We start from the raw sequence: 24,714 nt of genomic DNA on the forward strand, positions 1-24,714 counted from the left end.
TTTTATCCAATGGAACATTTCTTTCTACCCAGAGCGAAATATCTGCTTTATCCATAACAAAAGAGTAGTATGCGCATTGCCCATTATTGTTGTTGAATTTGGAGGAATATTTTACAGTAGAACATTATCTTCATAGATGTTGAACGTGTTCTTAACAATTTTTAAGACCTCGTGTTCAGACTTGCTGCAGTGTTCTTATTAATACAATGCGAACACAAAACACTTGTTCATAATCCTTGATGGCTGCAGAACATTTCAAAAAAAGAATATCACTTTACAACTAGAGCTAATGAATGCAGATATGCATCTAATCCGCGACATCACATGGTACCGTTTATTCATGGCATGGCAATAGAGGCACTTTACCAATCGAACTGCTGGCGGTGTATTAGGAAAAGTTGTCTCGCCATTGGTGTTACCTGGGCAATGGCGTCGTGTTCCCTCCATTGAACCAAATGTCAAAAGACACAACTAATCTTAAACACACTATAGTAACCTGCTCCTCTCTGATACTTTATACAGTAACCATTTTTTATTGTTTTCCTTTTTGTTTTATTTACCTCTGCAGATAATTCAGTGTGTTCGTCATTTTTATTATCTTTCAAATCCACAAGATTGTACTTAACTTCATCAATGGCAAGAATTTTACTTCCTTGCATCATCTCTAGTTTAAATTTGTTAAGTACTTCCTCCTAATGCCGTATAATAATTTGCCTTTCTTCTTCTTCGAAACAGTTATCTATTTTGTCTTCAGTTCTAACAGCAAAATCTCCTTTGCATTTTCCAATCATGTCAACAGGATTAGCTGGATTTTTCTCTGAAGTTTCTTTGATTCTACCAACAAAATCTTTAGCACAATTAGCCAAACTATCCGGATTTTCTTGCCACAGACTACTCAGATTCTACAAAGGAATTGCAATATACTAGAAAAATATCTTGTCACTGGGTTGTCCACATCTGTTTCCTGTTGCATGCTTTTTGGTAGCGATGTGGAGACATTTTGATTCTCAATCTCTAGAGTATTGTTCATACCCAAACTGGTTTCAGTTGTACTAAACTCCCCAAAACCTGAACCTACTAGCTCTTTTTTCTTAATATCCTCAAATTTAGCTAAGGCTACACTGTCCATTGTTAGTTGTGTTGTCTTGGTCATCCTTCTTGGATTTGTTACTACAGTACATAAAAAGGATCGTAATGCAGCACAGTAGATTATCACAAACAGTATTGTTCTTAATAATTGTAGTGCACTATTCACATTATTAATAGTGCTTAGCAGCAGTGTGTGCCATGCAGTGTTACTCCCTTTTCCGTTATGTGCGACACTTACTTTTGTCTGCCTGAGGCTGTTATCTGGCCACTGTTACATAATGCTGCAGATATGATGCATCACTACACGATGGTTCTGCAACTCTTCTTTCCTGTGTCATCCAAATGCGGTGGAAAACGCTTCCCACATATACACAGTTACCATTTGCATCTATTTTCTTTATCAACTTTTGTGGTGCACCATCTTTATTCAGTGTCCATGATTATTTCTGTACTGAAAATTATTGTATTTTCATATAGTATTTGATGCAATATTCATTACTAGTAAATTGTTATTACCATTCAGTGTGGCACAGTTTTGCCCACTAAAGTTATTTTCATAAAACGTGACAGTACCTTTATTTAATGGAACTTTGATTAATGTCCTGTAATTTCTGTTTTTGTCCACAATTTTTTCACCAAAGGACAGTGCCCTGGCAGCATAAGCCACATGTAACAATCCCTATTTATTTTAATTTGTATTTTTTGCATTGGGATGATTGAAAGAGGTGGCAGATATGTAGACAGCTACTGAATTTTACCTTAGGCCTAAACCGACCTACACACTGTCTCCAGTGCATACAATAATCTGTATTTAACAATAGTACTGAAATGATAATAAGTCACAAAATCAAAATACAGTTTATTTATCCTTGATACAAGTATAGGGTCCCTAGTCTGGCTCACACTGTCTGAAGCACTATTCAGTCTAGTCACAACAAGAAGTTTCATCTTTTGAATTACATTCAGAAGAATTTAAAAGTCTCTATAGCTCACTCAGTAAATAATATGACTTCTTTCAGTATCCAGTAATGTCAGTGGTGACTTTTGACAGTATTCATATTGTCTTGTAGCATCAATGGCTGCCACTCATTTCAATGCTTCACTTATAAATTCTCAAAACTTCTTCCACATTTACATAAACACTTCCTCTATTTAGGCATCTCTCAGAATCTTAATTAAACAAATATTTATTCAGTGACATAAACTTTCTCTGACACTGGGGCCACAACCCGACAGTCACCTTCAGCCACTTGTCAAACTCTGAACTGCTCTCCTGTGTCTCCACAAACAGACACAATCTTGATGTCCGTATATTCTTGTTGGTTACTCAATGTTTCTTCTATAGTGAGTGGTTCCCTTTCCTCATACCGTTGTTTATCTACCATGCAGGATTATGCCTGAAAACTTTCATGAATGTTCAGGCTTGAAAAGAGGCTATAAACCCTCTTGTGACACAGTAAGGAATTCAGATACAATGGTGCAAGAGCTGAGGTTCATATTTGGGAGTTCTAATGATGATATTTTATTTTTTGACATGTCAAAGATGGAGTTAAACTTGAATGAATGTAACCTTTAATGCTCTTACTGCAACCCACCCCCTTTCACCTATTCCTGTTATCTGAAGGTTAGAAGTAGTCTTAACTTCCTTTAGGTGCCCGTACACCTGACACTATCTTTTCATATTTTGCATTTTTACTTTTCCCTGGCAATGGATTTTGTCTTGTTTCTAAATTGAACTTATGTTAGCTGTGTTGAGCAAACATGTTTCAGTCATTAAAATTTTAACAGCGTTAAGATGACGTGACAAATGTGAAATTAGCAGGAAATGAATGAACCACATTCTTTGATATTTAGATGATTATCATTTCAATGCAGCTACAAAAAGTAAGTAGGAGTAAAGCTGTCTACATTCTGAATATAAGGAAAAATGACCCAGCAGGTCTCTCATTCAGAAATTGCTTTTGATTGGTTGTTTGTGAGATGATCATGTTATGCCTTGTGTAAAAAAGGATAAACAGCTACCAGCAGATGTCAGAGTTCTACAGCAGCAAGATTGAGGCTTATCATGACAGTTGTTTATCATTTTGTGAAATGATTCACATTGATTAAGATCCCATGACTCATGTAAATAAGGAATTGATTTGTTCAGCATCGGCTTACTCAACACCATGCAGGGTCTAAGTGGTCCTGCACAACTAGTGCCCAAGAAAACAGACATACACTATCTGATCAAAAGTAACTGGACAACCATGTGTAGTATAGAATTGACAAGTAGATGTCACAAGAAGGGGACCCGCCAGCATAAAAGGAGGCGAGGAGTGTTGTGTTGTCAGTAGAGAAGCAGTAACAGTGGAATAGGTTGGTCAAGGAAGCTCAGTGACTTCGAACATGGATTGGTCATTGGCTATTACCTAAGTAACAAATCCATCAGGGAAATTACAGTCCTTATAAAGCTGTGCAAGTCAACTATTGATGTGACTATGAAGTGGAAACACAAAGGAACAACCACAGCTAAACCAAGATCAGACTGGGACCATCAAGCATTGCAATGGGTGGTTGTAAACAATGCGTGAAGGAATTGTAAGGAATCATTCCTAAGTTCCAGAGTGACCACCAGCTGTCCAGCTAGCATAATGACTGTGCATATGGAGTTAAAAACTGGAAAGGAGTGATTCATAGTTACGACTCGCACTATATCCTGTGGCAATCCATTCGTGGGTTGGTGTTTGGTGAATGACAGGAGAATGTTACCTGCCATCATGTGTAGTGCCAACAGTGAAGTATGGAGGAAGTGGTATTATAGTATTGGACTGTTACTCATGGTTGGGATGTGTTCCCCTTTTTGTGCTTAAGAAAGCAGTAAATGTAGAAGGATACGAACACATTTTACAGCATTGAGTGTTGCACACAGTAGAGAAGCTATTCAGAGATGATGATTGTTTGTATCAGGACGGCAATGCTTCCTGTCATAAGGCAGCATGTGTGATGGACAATAACGTTTCTGGAATGAATTGGCTTGCACAGACTCCAATCTGAACCCAGTGGAATACCTTTGGGATGAGTTAGAATATCAGTTTCACGCCAGAACCTGCGTCCAACTCACTGTCTTCTCTGATTTTGGCTCCACAAACAAATAGACATAGACACCTCACTGAAAGTGTGCGCAGCAGAATTTAAGCCATCATAAAGTGAAGGTTGGACACACCCTGTATCAGTGTCCAGTAATAAATGTCTGGATACTTTTGATCGGGTAGTGTAGTGTTTTTTCAACCATGCAAGATCGTACACCCAAATCACATACCTCGAGTCAGCTAATGGGCTTGTTTGCAGCAGCATCCACACTGACATTGCAGCAGTGGTTGAAGCACCTTGGACTGCCAGCAGGGCAATTGTTGTTGTACCCTCCTTTCATGTTGCAAGAGAGAGAAGTGTGCAGATAGTGGTGCATCATCTTTTTAGACAATTTCTGATTATGTGTACAGCATCCAATAGATATACCCATGTGTGGATGCTCCAAAGAGGACAAACGTTCTCATATTGTATTATTCATCATGATGTGGGCCCAACAATTGGTGTGATCATATTGGGTATCATTGAATACCAAACTTGATCACTTTTAACCAGGGATTTTTTTTTTTTGGGGGGGGGGGGGTATTAAATTTCAGACATGTTCAGGTTGGTTGCTGAGCCCAAGGTCTACTTCACATTATCTTTCATTAAGATAATGCGAGACTGCATGGTACCTGTGCTCTCCTAACCTACCCCAATGCAGAGTATGTTTGATTTCTGCCCTCAGCAGAATATCCTTCAGACCTGTCACCCAATGAAAAATTTTTGTCAAGGGTTGCTGAGAGTCTATCGTATCACCGCTTGAAAGGCAGTATGATTGATTAACTCTGTCATAGAGTTGAAGCACCATAGAATGACATAACAGTTGTGTCATCCAAGCTAAGTTGATGCCCACTCAGTGTACTAAATTTTACTCAATGTACAACGCCAAACCACGTACAATTTAATTGTGTATTCTTCCTACAATAGTTTATATGCGCAATAAGAAAAATTTTGTTATTTTTATCCTTCCTGTTGTTGCAATTTTGATGCTTGGGGGGGTGGTGTAGTACTACAGTTTTTTCCTTGGTGTACAATTCATGTAAGGTGTTCTTATTGACAGGAAGCACAGGATCTCATATCACAACGCAAATTTGATGCCCGAGCTGTGTTTGAGAAGAATACATGCGCAGGACAGCTACACAATTTACGCCGCGCATCAGCAACCCCTCCAGACTTATCGGCGAACTCCAGTCCTCTTGGCAGGAAAGCTTCATTGCCAGTGTGGCCTCCAAAAATGGAGAATGGAATCCAAGAGGAAGTACAGTCTGTCCCAACTCCAGGTAATTTTTGAGTAATAAAATAATTTTTGATTGCTTTTACAATTAATGACAAAGTAGCATACCTAGACTTACAAAATTCTTAACATATTTTCTCTCCATCACTTGCCCAGTACATCTGACATTGAAATAGGAAATTTTCTTATGTTGTTCTGTTCTGTTCTTTTCTGATGCTATCAGCAAGTGACATTTATGGATGACAAGTCATGTATCAGTTGCCTTGATACAATTTACCATCGGTTCTTCTGCGCACACATGAAGAATGAGTCTTCTGAACATATTGTTAATAATGAAAATATTACAGTCCAGTGGGGTGATAAGGTAAGGAATGAGGTGGTTCTCCACAGAATCGGTGAGGAAAGGATTACAGGGAAAACACTGACAAGAAGAAGGAACAGGATGGCAGGATATCTGTTAAGATGTTGGGGAATAACTTCCATGATACTAGAGGAAACTGTAAAGAGAAGGGGAAAAAATAGAAGAAGGTGAGTTTGGAATACATCCAGCAAATAATTGAGAATTTAGGTTGCAAATGTGACTTTTAGATGAAGAGATTAGCACAGGAGAGGAATTTGTGGTGAGCCACATCAAACCAGTCAGAAAACTGATAGAAATAAAAGAATAAAGAAAATTATAGTCCAGCACTGAGACTGGGCTGTAACCTCGAGCAAAATAATAATAATAATAATAATAATAATAATAACAATAATAAACCCCGTGGAGGCCCGGGAAAAGAATAGGCCTCCGGTATGTTCTGCCAGTCGTAAAAGGCAATGAAAAGAGCAAACCACTAATAGGGCTAACCCCCCTTTTAGTGTGATTAGTTGGTTCAGGACAGAACTAAAGAAGCCTCGGACAAGCGCCGTCATGGTCGGGGACGACGCTTGAACCCTATGCCCGCCCAAAATGGTAACGACACTGCTAGCCAACTGGAAAATGATTTAAATCCAAATAGAGTTGTTTTGCAGGATATGCTTCCTGCAACCACCCTAGAAGGAAAACAAAGACAGAGGATGAGATGGTCAGATGAAGTTAATCGACACCTCATGTTCTGTTATTATCAAGCAACAAACCTAGGAGCCAACACAACTGGATACAGATCACAAGTATACACAACATTTATTACCAGATACCCAGAATTAAAATTTTTAACAGAACAACGACTAGCTGATCAGATCCGTGTAATAATCAAAAATAACAGGATACCCCAGTCAGAATTAGAAAACATCAAACAACAAGTACAACAAATACTGGAACAAAATAATGTGCAATCAGAAGAAGAAGAAAATACAGTAATGGACTCAAACATCCCAGAGCAAACAAACAAAGAACAACACGCATCAATTAAACAATCAGAGGAAAACGAAATCTTAAGACAGCCACCAGAACAAGCACAAATAGAACACAAAGTGACACACATGTTAGATATAGAAGAAAAATTTCAGCTGACATATATAGAATACAAAGACACAAATACAGACATTAGACCATTCTTGCATAGACCGCCAAATAACCCACAAGTCGAAACAACAATAAAAACTATCAACACAATCATACACAACAAAATAAATGAAAACACAACTATGGAAGAGTTACAACTACTGGTTTATATAGGAGCACTCACTACACTAAATATCTACATCTACATCTACATTTATACTCCGCAAGCCACCCTACAGTGTGTGGCGGAGGGCAGTTTACGTGCCACTGTCATTACCTCCCTTTCCTGTTCCAGTCGCGTATGGTTTGCGGGAAGAACGACTGTCTGAAAGCCTCCATGCGCGCTCTAATCTCTCTAATTTTACATTCGTGATCTCCTCGGGAGGTATAAGTAGGGGGAAGCAATATATTTGATACCTCATCCAGAAACGCACCCTCTCGAAACCTGGCGAGCAAGCTACACCACGATGCAGAGCGCCTCTCTTGCAGAGTCTGCCACTTGAGTTTATTAAACATCTCCGTAACGCTGTCACGGTTACCAAATAACCCTGTGATGAAACGCGCCGCTCTTCTATGGATCTTCTCTATCTCCTCCGTCAACCCGATCTGGTACGGATCCCACACTGATGAGCAATACTCAAGTATAGGTCGAACGAGTGTTTTGTAAGCCACCTCCTTTGTTGATGGACTACATTTTCTAAGCACTCTCCCAATGAATCTCAACCTGGTACCCGCCTTACCAACAATTAATTTTATATGATCATTCCACTTCAAATCGTTCCGCACGCATACTCCCAGATATTTTACAGAAGTAACTGCTACCAGTGTTTGTTCCGCTATCATATAATCATACAATAAAGGATCCTTCTTTCTATGTATTCGCAATACATTACATTTGTCTATGTTAAGGGACACTTGCCACTCCCTGCACCAAGTGCCTATCCGCTGCAGATCTTCCTGCATTTTGCTACAATTTTCTAATGCTGCAACTTCTCTGTATACTACAGCATCATCCGCAAAAAGCCGCATGGAACGTCCGACACTATCTACTGGGTCATTTATATATATTGTGAAAAGCAGTGGTCCCATAACACTCCCCTGTGGCACGCCAGAGGTTACTTTAACGTCTGTAGACGTCTCTCCATTGATAACAACATGCTGTGTTCTGTTTGCTAAAAACTCTTCAATCCAGCCACACACTAGGCAGAGATCAGAACCAACCAACACACAGAAGAAACCCACAAAACCAGCATGGAAACACAGGCTACAGATCAGAATAGAAAAACCGAGAAAAGACATCGGACCACTAACACAATTTATAAGAAATGAAATGTCAGAAAAAAAAAACGAAAAAGGTTAGGTAAAATCTCACAACAAGAAGCGATAGAGCAATTAGATGAAAAGAAGCAGAAATTACAAGCATTGGCCAAACGACTTAGAAGATACAAAAAAAGTGAAAATATAAGGAAACAAAACCAAACATTCAACACAAACCAAAAGAAATTTTACCAGACAATAGATAACACACATTAAAATAGACAATCCACCAAACATAACAGACATGGCACACTTCTGGAGCAACATATGGTCAAACCCGGTACAACATAACAGACATGCACGGTGGATACAAGCAGAAACAGACACATACAAGATAATACCACAAATGCCTGAAGTGATAATTTTGCAACATGAAGTCACCCAAGCAATTAATTCTACTCACAATTAGAAAGCCCCTGGAAAAGATAAAATAGCAAATTTCTGGCTAAAGAAGTTCACCTCAACACATTCACATCTAACTAAATTATTTAACATATCTAAAAACAAAGATGATGTGACTTACCGAACGAAAGTGCTGGCAGGACGATAGACACACAAACAAACGCAAACATACACACGAAATTCAAGCTTTCGCAACAAACTGTTGCTTCATCAGGAAAGAGGGAAGGAGAGGGAAAGACGAAAGGATGTGGGTTTTTAAGGGAGAGGGTAAGGAGTCATTCCAATCCCGGGAGCGGAAAGACTTACCTTGGGGGGAAAAAAGGACAGGTATACACTCGCGCACACACACACATATCCATCCGCACATACACAGACACAAGCAGACATTTCTAAAGGCATTTGTGTGTCTATCGACCTGCCAGCGCTTTCGTTTGGTAAGTCACATCATCTTTGTTTTTAATATAATAGAGGGAAACATTCCACGTGGGAAAAATATATGTAAAAACAAAGAGATGTGACTTACCGAACGAAAGCGCTGGCAGGTCGATAGACACACAAACACACACACAAAATTCAAGCTTTCGCAACAAACTGTTGCCTCATCAGGAAAGAGGGGAAGGAGAGGGAAACCTTCCGCTCTTTCCTGATGAGGCAACAGTTTGTTGCGAAAGCTTGAATTTTGTGTGTGTGTTTGTGTTTGTTTGTGTGTCTATCGACCTGCCAGCGCTTTCGTTCGGTAAGTCACATCTCTTTGTTTTTACATACATCTTTGTTTTTTAAATATAAATTATTTAACAGTTACATTGCAGACCCATACACATTCCCTGATACACTTACACATGGAATAACTTATCTGAAACCTAAAGATCAAGCAGACACAGCAAACCCAGCTAAATATTGCCCCATAACATGCCTACCAACAATATACAAAATATTAACTTCAGCCATTACACAGAAATTAATGACACATACAACACAGAACAAAATTATAAATGAAGAACAAAAAGGCTGTTGCAAAGGAGCACGAGGATGTAAAGAGCAACTGATAATAGATGCAGAGGTGACATATCAAGCTAAAACTAAACAAAGGTCGCTACACTATGCATACATTGATTACCAAAAAGCTTTTGATAGTGTACCCCACTCATGGTTACTACAAATATTGGAAATATACAAAGTAGATCCTAAATTGATACAGTTCCTAAACATAGTAATGAAAAATTGGAAAACCACACTTAATATCCAAACAAATTCAAATAATATCACATCACAGCCAATACAGATTAAGCGTGGAATATACCAAGGAGACTCATTAAGTCCTTTCTGGTTCTGCCTTGCTCTGAACCCACTATCCAACATGCTAAATAATACAAATTATGGATACAATATTACTGGAACATACCCACACAAAATCACACATTTGCTATACATGGATGATCTAAAACTACTGGCAGCAACAAATCAGCAACTCAACCAATTACTAAAGATAACAGAAGTATTCAGCAATGATATAAATATGGCTTTTGGAACAGACAAATGTAAGAAAAAACAGCATAGTCAAGGGAAAACACACTAAACAAGAAGATTACATATTGGATAACCACAGCGACTGCATAGAAGCAATGGAAAAAACAGATGCCTATAAATATCTAGGATACAGGCAAAAAATAGGAATAGATAATACAAATATTAAAGAAGAACTAAAAGAAAAATATAGACAAAGACTAACAAAAATACTGAAAACAGAATTGACAGCAAGAAACAAGACAAAAGCTATAAATACTTATGCTATACCAATATTGACCTACTCATTTGGAGTAGTGAAATGGAGTAACACGGACCTAGAAGCACTAAATACACTTACGCGATCACAATGCCACAAATATAGAATACATCACATACATTCAGCAACGGAAAGATTCACATTAAGCAGAAAGGAAGGAGGAAGGGGATTTATCGATATAAAAAACCTACATTATGGACAGGTAGACAATTTAAGAAAAATTCTTTCTAGAACGAGCAGAAACTAGCAAAATACACAAAGCAATCACTCATATAAATACATCGGCTACACCACTGCAATTTCATAACCACTTCTACAACCCTTTAGATCACATAACATCAACAGATACTAAAAGCTTGTTCTCAACAGATAAGTAAGATTCTCAACCACCTGTGTAATAGCTCTCTGGAACAGGGCATTTTCCCTGAAATGTGCTATTGTTATACCTTTGCATAAAAAGGGGGATAGGTCTGATGTCAACAATTACCGTCCAATCTCCCTTTTAACAGCTTTATCCAAAATTTTTGAGAAAGTAATGTATTCAAGAGTAGCTTCACATATCTGTAAAAATGAAGTACTAACAAAATGTCAGTTTGGTTTCCAGAAAGGTTTTTCAACAGAAAATGCCATATATGCTTTCACCAGTCAAATTTTGAATGATCTGAATAACCGAACACCACCCATTGGGATTTTTTGTGATCTCTCAAAGGCTTTTGATTGTGTAAATCATGAAATTCTGCTAGACAAGCTCAAGTATTGTGGCATGATTGGGACAGTGCACAAATGGTTTAATTCGTACCTAACTGGAAGAGTGCAGAAAGTTGAAATAAGTAGTTCTCGTAACATGCAAAGATCAGCACATTCCTCAAACTGGGGAACTATCAAGAATGGGGTTCCACAAGGGTCAGTCTTGGGTCCTTTGTTGTTCTTATTATACACTCCTGGAAATTGAAATAAGAACACCGTGAATTCATTGTCCCAGGAAGGGGAAACTTTATTGACACATTCCTGGGGTCAGATACATCACATGATCACACTGACAGAACCACAGGCACATAGACACAGGCAACAGAGCATGCACAATGTCGGCACTAGACAGTGTATATCCACCTTTCGCAGCAATGCAGGCTGCTATTCTCCCATGGAGACGATCGTAGAGATGCTGGATGTAGTCCTGTGGAACGGCTTGCCATGCCATTTCCACCTGGCGCCTCAGTTGGACCAGCGTTCGTGCTGGACGTGCAGACCGCGTGAGACGACGCTTCATCCAGTCCCAAACATGCTCAATGGGGGACAGATCCGGAGATCTTGCTGGCCAGGGTAGTTGACTTACACCTTCTAGAGCACGTTGGGTGGCACGGGATACATGCGGACGTGCATTGTCCTGTTGGAACAGCAAGTTCCCTTGCCGGTCTAGGAATGGTAGAACGATGGGTTCGATGACGGTTTGGATGTACCGTGCACTATTCGGTGTCCCCTCGACGATCACCAGTGGTGTACGGCCAGTGTAGGAGATCGCTCCCCACACCATGATGCCGGGTGTTGGCCCTGTGTGCCTCGGTCGTATGCAGTCCTGATTGTGGCGCTCACCTGCACGGCGCCAAACACGCATACGACCATCATTGGCACCAAGGCAGAAGCGACTCTCATCGCTGAAGACGACACGTCTCCATTCGTCCCTCCATTCACGCCTGTCGCGACACCACTGGAGGCGGGCTGCACGATGTTGGGGCGTGAGCGGAAGACGGCCTAACGGTGTGCGGGACCGTAGCCCAGCTTCATGGAGACGGTTGCGAATGGTCCTCGCCGATACCCCAGGAGCAACAGTGTCCCTAATTTGCTGGGAAGTGGCGGTGCGGTCCCCTACGGCACTGCGTAGGATCCTACGGTCTTGGCGTGCATCCGTGCGTCGCTGCGGTCCGGTCCCAGGTCGACGGGCACGTGCACCTTCTGCCGACCACTGGCGACAACATCGATGTACTGTGGAGACCTCACGCCCCACGTGTTGAGCAATTCGGCGGTACGTCCACCCGGCCTCCCGCATGCCCACTATACGCCCTCGCTCAAAGTCCGTCAACTGCACATACGGTTCACGTCCACGCTGTCGTGGCATGCTACCAGTGTTGAAGACTGCGATGGAGCTCCGTATGCCACGGCAAACTGGCTGACACTGACGGCGGCGGTGCACAAATGTTGCGCAGCTAGCGCCATTCGACGGCCAACACCACGGTTCCTGGTGTGTCCGCTGTGCCGTGCGTGTGATCATTGCTTGTACAGCCCTCTCGCAGTGTCCGGAGCAAGTATGGTGGGTCTGACACACCGGTGTCAATGTGTTCTTTTTTCCATTTCCAGGATTGTATATTAATGACTTGCCATTCTATATTCATGAAGAGGCAAAGTTAGTTCTCTTTGCTGATGATACAAGTATAGTAATCACACCTGACAAACAAGAATTAACTGATGAAATTGTCAATACTGTCTTTCAGAAAATTACTAAGTGGTTCCTTGTAAACGGACTCTCACTGAATTTTGATAAGACACACTACATACAGTTCCGTACAGTGAATGGTATGACGCCATTAATAAATATAGACCTTAATCAGAAGCATATAGCTAAGGTAGAATATTGCAAATTTTTAGGTGTGTCCATTGATGAGAGATTAAATTGGAAGAAACACATTGATGATCTGCTGAAACGCTTGAGTTCAGCTACTTATGCAATAAGGGTCACTGCAAATTTTGGTGATAAACATCTTAGTAAATTAGCTTACTACGCCTATTTTCACTCATTGCTTTCATATGGCATCATATTTTGGGGTAATTCATCACTGAGGAATAAAGTACTTATTGCACAAAAGCATGTAATCAGAATAATAGCTGGAGTCCACCCAAGATCATCCTGCAGACATTTATTTAAGGATCTAGGGATATTCACAGTAGCTTCTCAGTATATATACTCTCTTATGAAATTTGTTATTAACAACCAAACCCAATTCAAAAGTAATAGCAGTGTGCATAACTACAATACTAGGAGAAAGGATGAGCTTCACTATTCAAGATTAAATCTAACTTTGGCACAGAAAGGGGTGAATTATACTGGCACTAAAGTCTTTGGTCACTTACCAAATAGTATCAAAAGTCTGACAGATAACCAACAAGTATTTAAGAAGAAATTAAAAGAATTTCTGAATGACAACTCCTTCTACTCCATAGAGGAATTTTTAGATATAAATTTTAAAAAAAGGAAAAAAACAAAAAAAATATTTAAAAAAATAAAAAATAAAAAAACACAAAAAAAATGAAAAAGTTCGTATATTAACTTAAGTATGTTGTTTAATTAACTTAATTATGTCATGCATTGGAAAATTTGACTCGTTCCACATCATTACGAAATATCGTATTCATGATCCATGGAACTAGTATTAATCTAATCTAATGCAAGCAAAGCAGTTGTGTCTTTGCCTGCAGTTACTCGTACTTTATGTACTTGGGCTATGCATGACTCAGTTTAAAAATTAATAAGAATAGCACGATGTAGTTATAGGGTCAAGCCATGTACATCTACTTTCATGCCCCACAGCTAATTTGCTGCAAATAATAATCTGTAGCAGTGATCCTGCAGTCAAATAGTCTGTGCATTGGCTAGAATTGCGAGTTATTAAAATAAAAGTTAAATGAATAATTTAGTAATAAGGGTTTGTTCTAATGTTTGTAATTGACATAATGGCAGAGAACTATGTTGAATAATGTTTATTCAGGAAAGGACATCTGAAATAAACAGGAAGTGGTCCTATGATAATTGTTTAAAATACAGACAGAAAACACCATTATCAAATGCAGTAAAGTTACTTTGAGAGTGTTATGAGAATGGTAGCAAAATCCCCAGACTAAATATTCATCAAAGATATGCAAAAACTAAGTCCATTTCGTACTCATGATATACGAAATATTCACCTGCCTAAAACTGTTCAGAATTCAACATGATGATTTACAAATGCACACGCAATATGACAAGTAGAAACTCGCACTCTGCCCTCAGTTCTGTAGTACAAGTGGAAAAAGTTAGAGTCCTACTGTGCAGCACATTCTGATCTCTCAGAATATAAAGTCACCTCAAAAGTGTAGTGGCCATTCACCACACAGAGTCCATCACTGACACGACCAAATGTCACATGTTACCGCAGGCAGGTCTGTCTTCCACCAGATCTTAAAGTGTCCTCAAAAGTTAAAGTCTCATAGCAGCTCTGCTCCACTCAGGAACTTATTATTGACTGAAGAAAAGATGGTTATAAAGAAATGTCTTATACAGAAATTTATAAGCAGAACTGTCTTGTATTGTTTGAGTTTCATGTTCCAGGTACTACAGAAAAACAAACTGTTACCACATCATTCATTAATACAATAAATGTAATTTTTTAAACTTCAAGGAATTTGCGTAATACCGGCGTGTGGTCTGCTTCACGTCTGGCCAGGCTGAATTCTTTTCACTCCGTGGATGAGTAGACTTGCTCATGAATCATTTCACAACAATAACAAGTAAAATTAATATTCCCTAAAGCAGATTTCCCTTTTATAACTCTCCATACAATTCAATGGTGGTTTTGAGAAGTCTGGTAAATTTCTATGAAAGAATTGAACATGTTTGTTGTACCTTCATGGTTGGTAAGCTTGACTATTCCAAGGATCATGTAAAGAATTTCAAGAATGTACAGAATACAGTTCATTGTGGACACCTGTCTGTATTGCTCAGTGTGTCGACTGTGATTGAAAATGGAGAAAACTGAGTTTCATACTGTTATTAATAATCATTTTTATTTAAAGGGTTTGACTGCCGCACGTGTCAAAGCAGAAATGGATAAAGTTCACACATACTCTGAACCATTGTAGAAGTATATTTACTTTTGGATTAATTTATTTTGAATGTGGTTGGACAAGGACCAAAGACAAAGCCTGCTCCAGCCATCCAATTGAAGTCACCACGAAGGAAAACATCGACAAAATCTATGAAATGGTAGCGCAAGACCACTGAATAAACTTTTATGAGATTTCTGAGACTGTAGGCATCTCAACTGAGCAAGTGCATAATAACCTGCATGGAAAATTGGCTACGAAGAAGTTGTGTGTGAGGTAGGATGTACGATTGCTCATTGCCAGGCGAAAGCACATCTTGCACAACATTTCAAAATGATGTCTGCCGATGTTTAGTCGCATTCCACACGACTTTTCATTCTGATTTCTGAATGTTGAGACCTGGATCCATAATTGTGCACCAGAGTCAAAATGGCAGTCAAAGGCTGATGAAAGTGCAGCGAAGAAGGCAGAGGCAATTTTTTCAGCTGATACGGTGATGGCCGGTATTTTTTGGGATTTCCAAGGAATAATCCTCATAGATTACATGGAAAAAAGCAGAACCATAACCAGATCTTATTATGCTTCATTGTTGGATCATTTGAAACTTGCATTTGCTGATAAAAGATCAATGGTGTCATGCAAAACAGTGCTCTCACCAGGATAATACACCAGCACATATATCAGTGATAATGATGGCGAAAGTGCATGAATTGAGCTTTCAGTTAGTTCCTCAACCCAAAGTGACTGCTTTCTGTTTCCTAACTTGAAACATTGGCTGAATGGAAGAAATTTTCATCAAATTAGGAAGTAATAGTTGCAGTCAATGAGTATTTTGCAGTGTTTGACAGAACCTATGATGATAGAAAGAAAAAGCTGGACGATTGCTAGACCAAGTGTGTACCCCCCAAAGTAGACTGTGTCAAGAAGTAAGGTTAATTGTTTTTTTTTTTAAAAAAAACTTTTTTTCTTGCTTTTTTACCAGACTCGTCAAACCACTCTTGTATTAGCTTTGTGTAAGTATAAGCAGGCAAACTTTGCTGTGTAAATTGAAGCTTGTTATAATGTAAAATTTTAGATTGTGCTGTACTGTCACAGATCCCCATCCTCGAGGTGAGTAAGTGTAGCTTGTGGCTTTTCCAATTCAACACAGGCAATTAGTTTGTCTTGACGTAGAATCTAACCAAAACAGTATTCTAATATACACTGCTGAACCAAAACATGTGACCACTACCCACTGTGAAACTAAATGCCACCTCGTAACATTACGAGCACTTAACACAGTAAGGAAAGTGTATAAGAGGAACAAGGACAAATGGGGATCATCCTGTTAATGGTAAAGGTTGCAAATGGAGAAATCCAGAGACATAAGTAATTTTGGTGAAGGACAGATTGCTATGGCTCTGCACCTGAGAATGTGCATCATGGAAATGGCAAAGCTGGTTGACTGTTCATGTACCACTGTTGTGAACATCTGTGGAAAGTGACTGAAGAGCTACAAAACCACCTCATTACAGAATGTGGAGGTCATGCATGCCTACTCTGTAAAGCAGGATAGGTGGTGAGCTCTGCAGTATACAATGCTGGTGCAAACAAAAGTGTTTCAGAGGACACCTTTCAGCACACATTGTTGGACATAGTGTTACACTGCAGGTGACCCCTGCTTGTTCCCATGTTGACTCAGTGATACCATCAATTACAATTACAGTGAACATGATGGGATAATGGAAAGTGGGCCGTGAATCAATGAAAATATGTCAGCTGGTTAGAAGAATCACATTTCTTGTTATCACCAGGTCACTGGTTGTATCTGGATGTGACGTTATCCAGGCGAACAGCTGCTTGAAACATGCAGTGACCCATGAATACGATACAGCGGTGGCAATATTATGCTAGGGAACATTCACCTTTGCTCCCATGGGACATGAGGTAGTAGTCAAAGGGACCGAGAGAGCTGTGGACTACGTGAATATTGCTGCTAACCATCTGCATCCATTCATGCTTGATGCCTTCCTTGACAGTAAGGGAATCTTTCAGGTGGATAACTCTTCGTGTCACAAAGCCTGAATCATGCTACAGTGGTTTGAGAAGTAAGGTAGTGAACTTGTGTTGGTGCCTTGGCCACCAAATTCATTTGACCTGACTCCAGTGGAACACATGTTGGTCCAAATTCATGCCATGCAGAGTTATTGCTATATACGAGGGTGGTTTGAAAAATTCTTCGACTCACCATGAGAGGTCAGTGCTAGCGCAATGAGTTTTTCATGTGGTATTCATTGCCTGTAAACACGTGCCAGCAGTGAAGTGGCTCTGTTGTTGTTCCCGCATAGTGATTTGTGAAGATGGAAAAAATTGAGATTCGATCAGTGATTAAGTGCTTCATAAAGAAAGGTATGAAAGCAAAGCACATTCATGCTGATTTCCAGTATACTCTGGGGGGCTCTGCTCCTTCATATTCAACTGTTGCCAAGTGGACAAATGAATTTAAATTTGGTCAGGAGAGCTTACATGAAGATCTGCGCAGTGGTCGGCGAAGATGTATCACTATTGCAGACATCATTGCAAATTTGCACAAAATGATCATGGAGGATCGCCAATTGAAAGTGCGTGAAATTGCTCACGCTTGTCAGATGTCATCTGAAAGGGTATATCATGTTTTAACTGAAGAATTAGAAATGAAAAAATTATCTGCAAGATGTGTGCTGCGACTCTTGATTCTGGATCAAAACCGCATGAGAATGGACATATCAGAACAATGTTATAGGAGAAACTTGAGTGTACTACTATACCCCAGATACAAAACAACAGTCAAAGCAGTAGAAAAATGCTGATTCTCTGCCACCAAAGAAAGCAAAGACAATTCCTTCAGCAGGACAGGTCATGGCATCAGTGTTCTGCGATAGAAAGGGGATTCCGTTCATAGACTATCTCCCCACTGGGCAAACAATTACTGGAGAATTCTATGCTAACCACCTGGACAAGTTGCAACAAAAAATATGCGAAAAAAGGCCAGGTTTAGCAATGCAGAAAGTCATCTTCCATCAAGACAACGCATGCCCACACACACGTGATGTTGCCATGGCAAAATTACACAAACTAAGGTATGAGTTGTTGCAACACTCATCTTATTCACCTGATATGGCTCTATCAGATTTCCATCGCTTCCCAAAACTGAAACTTTTTCTTGGTGGACGAAGATTCACTTCAAACAAAGAATTGATGGCCAGAGTTGACAACTATTTTGCAGGCCTGGGGGAAACTCATTTTCGAGATGGGATCAAGGCACTGGAACATCACTAGACCAAGTGCATTAATCTACAAGGAGACTATATTGAAAAATAAAGTTTCAGTCATGTAAGTACTTTTTTTCTAATCCGTTCCGAGAACTTTTCAAACCACCCTCGTAGTTATTAAGCAAGTAGTTATGATGTTATGGCTCATGAGTGTATATTGAATGAAGTGCGACCCAGAAAATCTAAAAATAAATTAATACATTAGCACAAAAGCACAAACAAATTAAAATTATTGGTTCTATATTTTTATAAAACATACCACTAAAATGAGAGATATAACTTATCAAACCCTAAACCAGAATCACAAATAAGTGTGTATCATTGAACACAAGAATTTCATTTTCCGGTTGATTTTAAAACAAAAAGTTCTCACAGAAAATAACAACAGGAAGGATTATGCATGTTCCTAAGCACATAAGAAGGATTTTAAAAAAATTAACCTTTTCGTTTCACTACTTAATGAGTTCAAGAACAGGACCTAAAAGGACTGTGCTTGTAATAATTTATAAACTGGTGTACTATAATTGCTCATCAGAAGTAATGCAAGTCGTGGTGGTGGTGATGGACATGGTCATCATGCTCTTAGGGCACACACCAGCTGGGTTATTAGCACATTTTCTGTTTTTCACAGTTTGACTTGCATGAATAAGAGATTTGAAATGATACATGTGTGTATGCTTTCGTACACAGGTATCCACTGAAGCACCAAATAAATTGGTATAGGCATGTGTATTCAAATACAGAGATAAGTAAACAGGCAGAATACAGCACTGTGGTTGGAAACGCCTATGTAGGACAGCAAGTGTCTGGCACAGTTGTTAGATCGGTTACTGCTGGCAGGTTATCAAGATTTAAGTGGATTAGAATGTGGTGTTATAGTTGGCGCACTTTGATGGGGCACAGCATCCCCAAGCAGAGAAGCAAGGATTTTCCTGCATGACCATTTCATGAGTGTACCGTGAATGTCAAGGATCCAGTAAAACATCAAATCTACGATGTCACGACAGCCAGAAAAAGATCCTGCAAGAACGGGACAAACAACGACTGAACACAATCATTTAGTGTGACAGAAGTGCAACCCTTCCGCAAATTGTTGTAACTTTCAATGCTGCGCCATCAGCAAATGTCAGCGTGCGATCCATTCAACGAAACATAATCAATATGGGCTTTTGGAGCTGAACGCCCACTCGTGTACCATTGATGACTGCATGACACAAAGCTTCATGCCTTGCCTGGACCTGTCAGCACCGATGTTGAACTGTTGATGACTGGAAACATGTTGTCTTGTCGGATGAGTCTCATTTCAATTTGTATCAGACAGATGGACATGCACAGGTATGGAGACAACCTCATGAATCCATGGACCCTGCATGTCAGCAGGAGACTGTTCAAACTGATGGAGTCTTTGTAATGGTGTGGGGAGCATGCAGTTGGAATGATACGGGATCTCTGATACGCCTTGATGCAACTCTGATAGGTGACAAGTACAAAAGTATTCTGTCTGATCACCTGCATCCATTCATGTCCATTGTGCATTCCAATGGACTTGGGCAATTCCAGCAAGACAATATGACACCTCATATATCCAGAACTGCTACAAAGTGGCTCCAGGAACACTCTCCTGAGTTTAAACACTTCCACTGGCCACCAAACTCCCTAAACCCTTCCGCTGGACACCAAACTCCCTAGACATGAACATTATTGAGCATATCGGCGATGCCTTACAACGTGCTGTTCAGAAGAGATCTCCCCTCATACTCTTGTGAATTTATGGACAGCCCTGTAGGATTCATTCTGTCAGCTCCCTCCAGCACTACTTCAGACACTAGTCGAGTCCATTCCATGTCGTGTTGCAGCACTTCTGCATGCTCGCAAGGTCCCCACATGTTATTTGGCAGGTGTACCAGTTTCGTTGGCTTTTCAGTTTAAAAGAAACCCAGTCTTCGTACAAATTTATGTCTAGGAAGTAAGGGAAAAAAAAAGAAACAGGGGCAGGCACAGGTACAGTGAGAGAAACAGAGAGCTGAAACGAATGTGTGGGGCCCTGCCAACTCGTCTCTTATAGGTTTCCTAAAGGATGCTGCATTCTCAGATAGCTATACAACAATTCAAGCAAATCACATTAATGGTTTTTATTACAATTAAGTACATTGACAATGCTTAACTTTGGTTTACAAGAAAGTGTCGCAAGTGATGGGTGATATGCAAACAATCAGTGTCCTTTGCTATATAGAATGTTCATGCAAATTTGTCACACAGTTTGTGGATCACTAATAACTGCTATCATAGTGCTCTCTTCTAAGGCATGGTTTCTATTAATGTCCATCTTCTACTCTGGCCAAGGCTGGCAGGAGCGACCCTTCTAGTCTTCTTCAGAGGCTGCTCCTGCTGTGGTGATGTCCTAGTCAGCATGCTATTGGCTGACGTCATCTCACAGCCCTTTCTGCTCTTGCGTTCTTCTTCTTCATCTTTATGTTAGCACTTGTTGTTGGGTCATAACATTCCTCCTCCTCCACCCCCCCCCCCCCCAAAGCGACGGACCATCAGGCAGGGGAGGTAGGAGGGTGGGCGCACTGCTCGACCGAAAGCTGTGGCTGCAGGGGATCTCCAGCTTCCAGTCATACCCTGCCATCCGGCCTTCACCCTGGTGGAAACATTCCCTGGGAAATGACCAGAAGGATACACATTCACCTCCTGTTGCCATGAACCAGATGAAGAAGGCAGTGACTGCTGCAATGTCGGCAGCTCCAGCTCCATCAGTAGGACAAGAGGAGGCGGAGGCTCCGTCTTCGTGGGGTCATCCCGCGGTGTCATGATGACACCCTCTGGTGGCTGCCGTGGCTGTGCTGTCCTCTGGATCTGTGAATCTGGGGGAAGGGGCATTGAAAGATCATTGTGCATATGACAGGCGCGAATTTGATTTTGATGTCAGCGCTGCAAGCACCTGGACTGGAAACAAGATAAATGCAAGCGCCAAGTTGACGACGATCTCACCTTGCACCCACCATCTGCTGCCACTAAAAACCCTGTAAAAGACAATATTAAGCAGTGCAAAGCGATACTTGTGGCCTTCCTGTGGTGCTGGATGCTGAGGAGGGTGGAGCAGTGTCCGATGGCAGCGGCCGTGAAGCAATTCCACCAAAGGTGGTCCATCTCATGGGTGCGAATGATAGGAGGCGCGAAACAGTTGAAATGCTTGATCCCTATTGAGTGTGGAGTGAAGTTTGGCCATCTCCTGCTTGAAGGTTCTGATAAAACATTCCACTTCACTGTTTGACTGTGGATGGAACGGTGCACTAGTTAGATGGTGTATGCCGTTGCATTCACAGAATGTTTCAAATTCATTTCATGGTGAACTGAGATCCATTGTCTGACATTAAAAAAATAGAAGACAACACCTGAATTGTGCTATGTGGCATTGTCGAGTTCATTGGCACTTTGAAAGGAAATTTGCTATATGAGCCAACCACAATCAAACAGCAAGAGTTCCAAAAAGGTCCTGCGAAGTCTATGTGCACATGTTGCCATGGCAATTGTGACTTAGGCCAAGCAGAGAATTTTTGTGGCGGAGCGGACTGATTTCCCACACATGTGTTCTATTTGTGTGTCCATACCCTGTCAAGTACAGTGTCGACATGCTAACTGTTTCGTACGAACAATCCCCCAGTGTCCTTGGTGAAGTAACTGCAACACTTCTTTTTGCAAATCTTTAGGGATCAACACATGTGACTGTCCGTAGTCATTTTGAACAAGTATCACTCCTTTCTGAACAGCTAGGCTATGCCAACAAGCAAAGTACTGGTGCGCTACAGAGTTCTTTATGGTACACAAGGAATGAGGCCAAGATGTGCGAATGTATGTTAACAAAATGTTGAAATCTGAATCAACTTCCGTGACCTGTGCAATTTTTCTATAGCTCAGCGGAAAAGATTGATGCATTTCAGAATATTGAGCATCAATGTGACAACAAATTGCAGCAGAAGCATCAAAGTCTGTATCAGTGCTAAATGGAAGATGTGAAAGTGCGTCCGCATTACCATGTTTAGCCGTTAGACGATACACAATCTCATACTTGTATTGAGACAACAGCTAAGCCCATCTTTGCAGTTTTTGGGCAGTTCGTACAGGAACCAGTTTCATCGAATGAAACAAGGACTGCAAAGGCTTGTGATCTGTTACTAATTAGAATTTTCTGCCATACAAATAGTGGTGGAATTTGGTGACACCATACACAATAGCCAAAATTGAGAAAGACTCAATTTGTGAATAGTTACACTGAGCTTTAGACAAGACTTTTGATGCAAAAACAATAGATTAAAAAAAAATCGCACTGGACCAGTCTACACTTTAGTTCTGCCGCAAATAACACATAAAACAAAGCACGCAAATTTGTAATATGTTCTTTATGTGTACGACCTGCTACGACAATGTCATCCAAATAGTTTGAATACTTTGGTACTTGTGCAGTCAGCTGTTCCAAATACCATTGGAAAATGGTGGGTGTGGAAGCACTGCCAGAAGCAAATGCAAATATTTAAGCAAGCCCAAATGAGTATTTACTACACACACTTTTTGAGATTCATCATCTAGAAGTATTTGAAGATACGCGTCGCGCAAATCAATTTTTGAAAAGTAGTGCCTAGCACCTAATTTGTTCACGAGATCCTCTGGGCGTGGCAACAGATAGGTATCAATCACAGTATGTGGGTTGACTGTAGACTTGAAGTCAACACAGAGGCGAATGTGACCTGAAGGTTTGGGGAGCAAATCCAGTGGACTTGGCCATTGACTAGCTGATATGGGTGCAATAACTCCGCTATCTTGCAATTCTTTATGTTCAGCCGAACTTTGTGCTGGGCCAGAACTGCAATGGGAACAGCTCTGGCCCGGCAAAATTTTGGCTGAGCTATGTCTTTCATAGTAATAGGTGCAACAAAATTGATAGCCTTACCTAAACCTTCTGAAAAGAGTTCCAGGAATTCTTTTAACAAGCTAGCTAAACTGACAACACATTGTTCTGAATATTAAAGCCAAACAAATCAAAAGAATCAAGACCAAATATGTTCTCACACCCATGTGATTGTAGCACTGTATAAGAAACTGTTTGCATATGTGAGCAATACATGGTAGGCAAAGTACACTCTCCAAAAAAGGGAGTGTTTTGTCCATTATAAGTTGTCAGTTGCGTGCCAGTTTTACACAGGCGTGGGGAACCTAACAGTTCATATGTGTTATGATTCAGCAATGTAACAGAGGCACCCATGTCCGACTGAAATTTCACTTTTCCCACAAAGAAGTAAATGAACAAAAAGTTTGTTCAACTTGTGTATCACTGAAGAAACTGCATGCCTGCTAGTTTTGCTAATGCCTCTTGCAGATTTATGTTTGTTCCCTGGCAAACATACAGATTGTACATTTCCTTTCTGACTACAAGCATAACACTGAGCTTGTCGGGAGGGGCAGTCTTGGCATTTGTGCCTTGAATAACACCAAGGGCAAGACTTAGTTCTGTTCGTCTGTGTAACAGCCTGTTTAGTGAACAGCTTATGTGGCGTGCAGCATTGTTTACTCGACATGGCCAGTGAAAGCTGCCTCCGAGTGGGCCGATCACAAATAAGGGACTCAACCTGGCAAATAGCTGGCTGCTCAAATTTAACGGCTGACAGGGCACCGGAATTGTACTGATCTAGTATTTGCTATACCTGCTGAAATGATGGATTGTACTGTTTCAGAATCTGTTCTCTGAGTTTGACATCAGGGACATTGTACACAATCAGATCATGTAACATAACATCTGAATATGAAGCACTGCAAGCACATTTGGACTTGCATTTCCTTGTAATACCTGCAAACCTGTTACCCACTCACAATAAGTTTGTTCTGGCCATTTTTTGCGGTTAAAGAATTGATACCTAGCTGCTACCACATTCATTTGTTGGTCATAATAATTAGTTAGTGACTCAACCAATTGGTCGTAAGCAAGTTCACTAGGAGTGGCGTTGGAAACAACTTCTGAGTTAAGCTGAACACTCCACTTCCTACCGTGGTTAATGGATATGGAAGTTTCTCAGTACCTGGCACATTGTGTGCTAGTAGATGTGCCTCAAACAGAGACAACCACTGGAGCCATTCCTCTTCTTGTTCTGAAAACTCA

The 24,714-nt window shown here is 40.5% G+C and overlaps 1 protein-coding gene across 1 annotated transcript in view; it reads left to right on the forward strand.

Annotated features, from left to right (window-relative positions):
- LOC126252796 (drebrin-like protein) overlaps positions 1 to 24,714 on the forward strand; it is a 209,349-nt gene that overhangs the window by 111,329 nt on the left and 73,306 nt on the right. Inside the window, exon 7 of the mRNA XM_049953733.1 lies at positions 5,261 to 5,480. Within this exon, the coding sequence (XP_049809690.1) occupies positions 5,261 to 5,480 (220 nt within the window). The remainder of the gene's footprint in view (positions 1 to 5,260; positions 5,481 to 24,714) is intronic.

The sequence above is a fragment of the Schistocerca nitens genome, chromosome 4 (genome assembly GCF_023898315.1).
Source record: "Schistocerca nitens isolate TAMUIC-IGC-003100 chromosome 4, iqSchNite1.1, whole genome shotgun sequence".
In the NCBI taxonomy this organism is placed as follows: Eukaryota; Metazoa; Arthropoda; class Insecta; order Orthoptera; family Acrididae; genus Schistocerca; species Schistocerca nitens.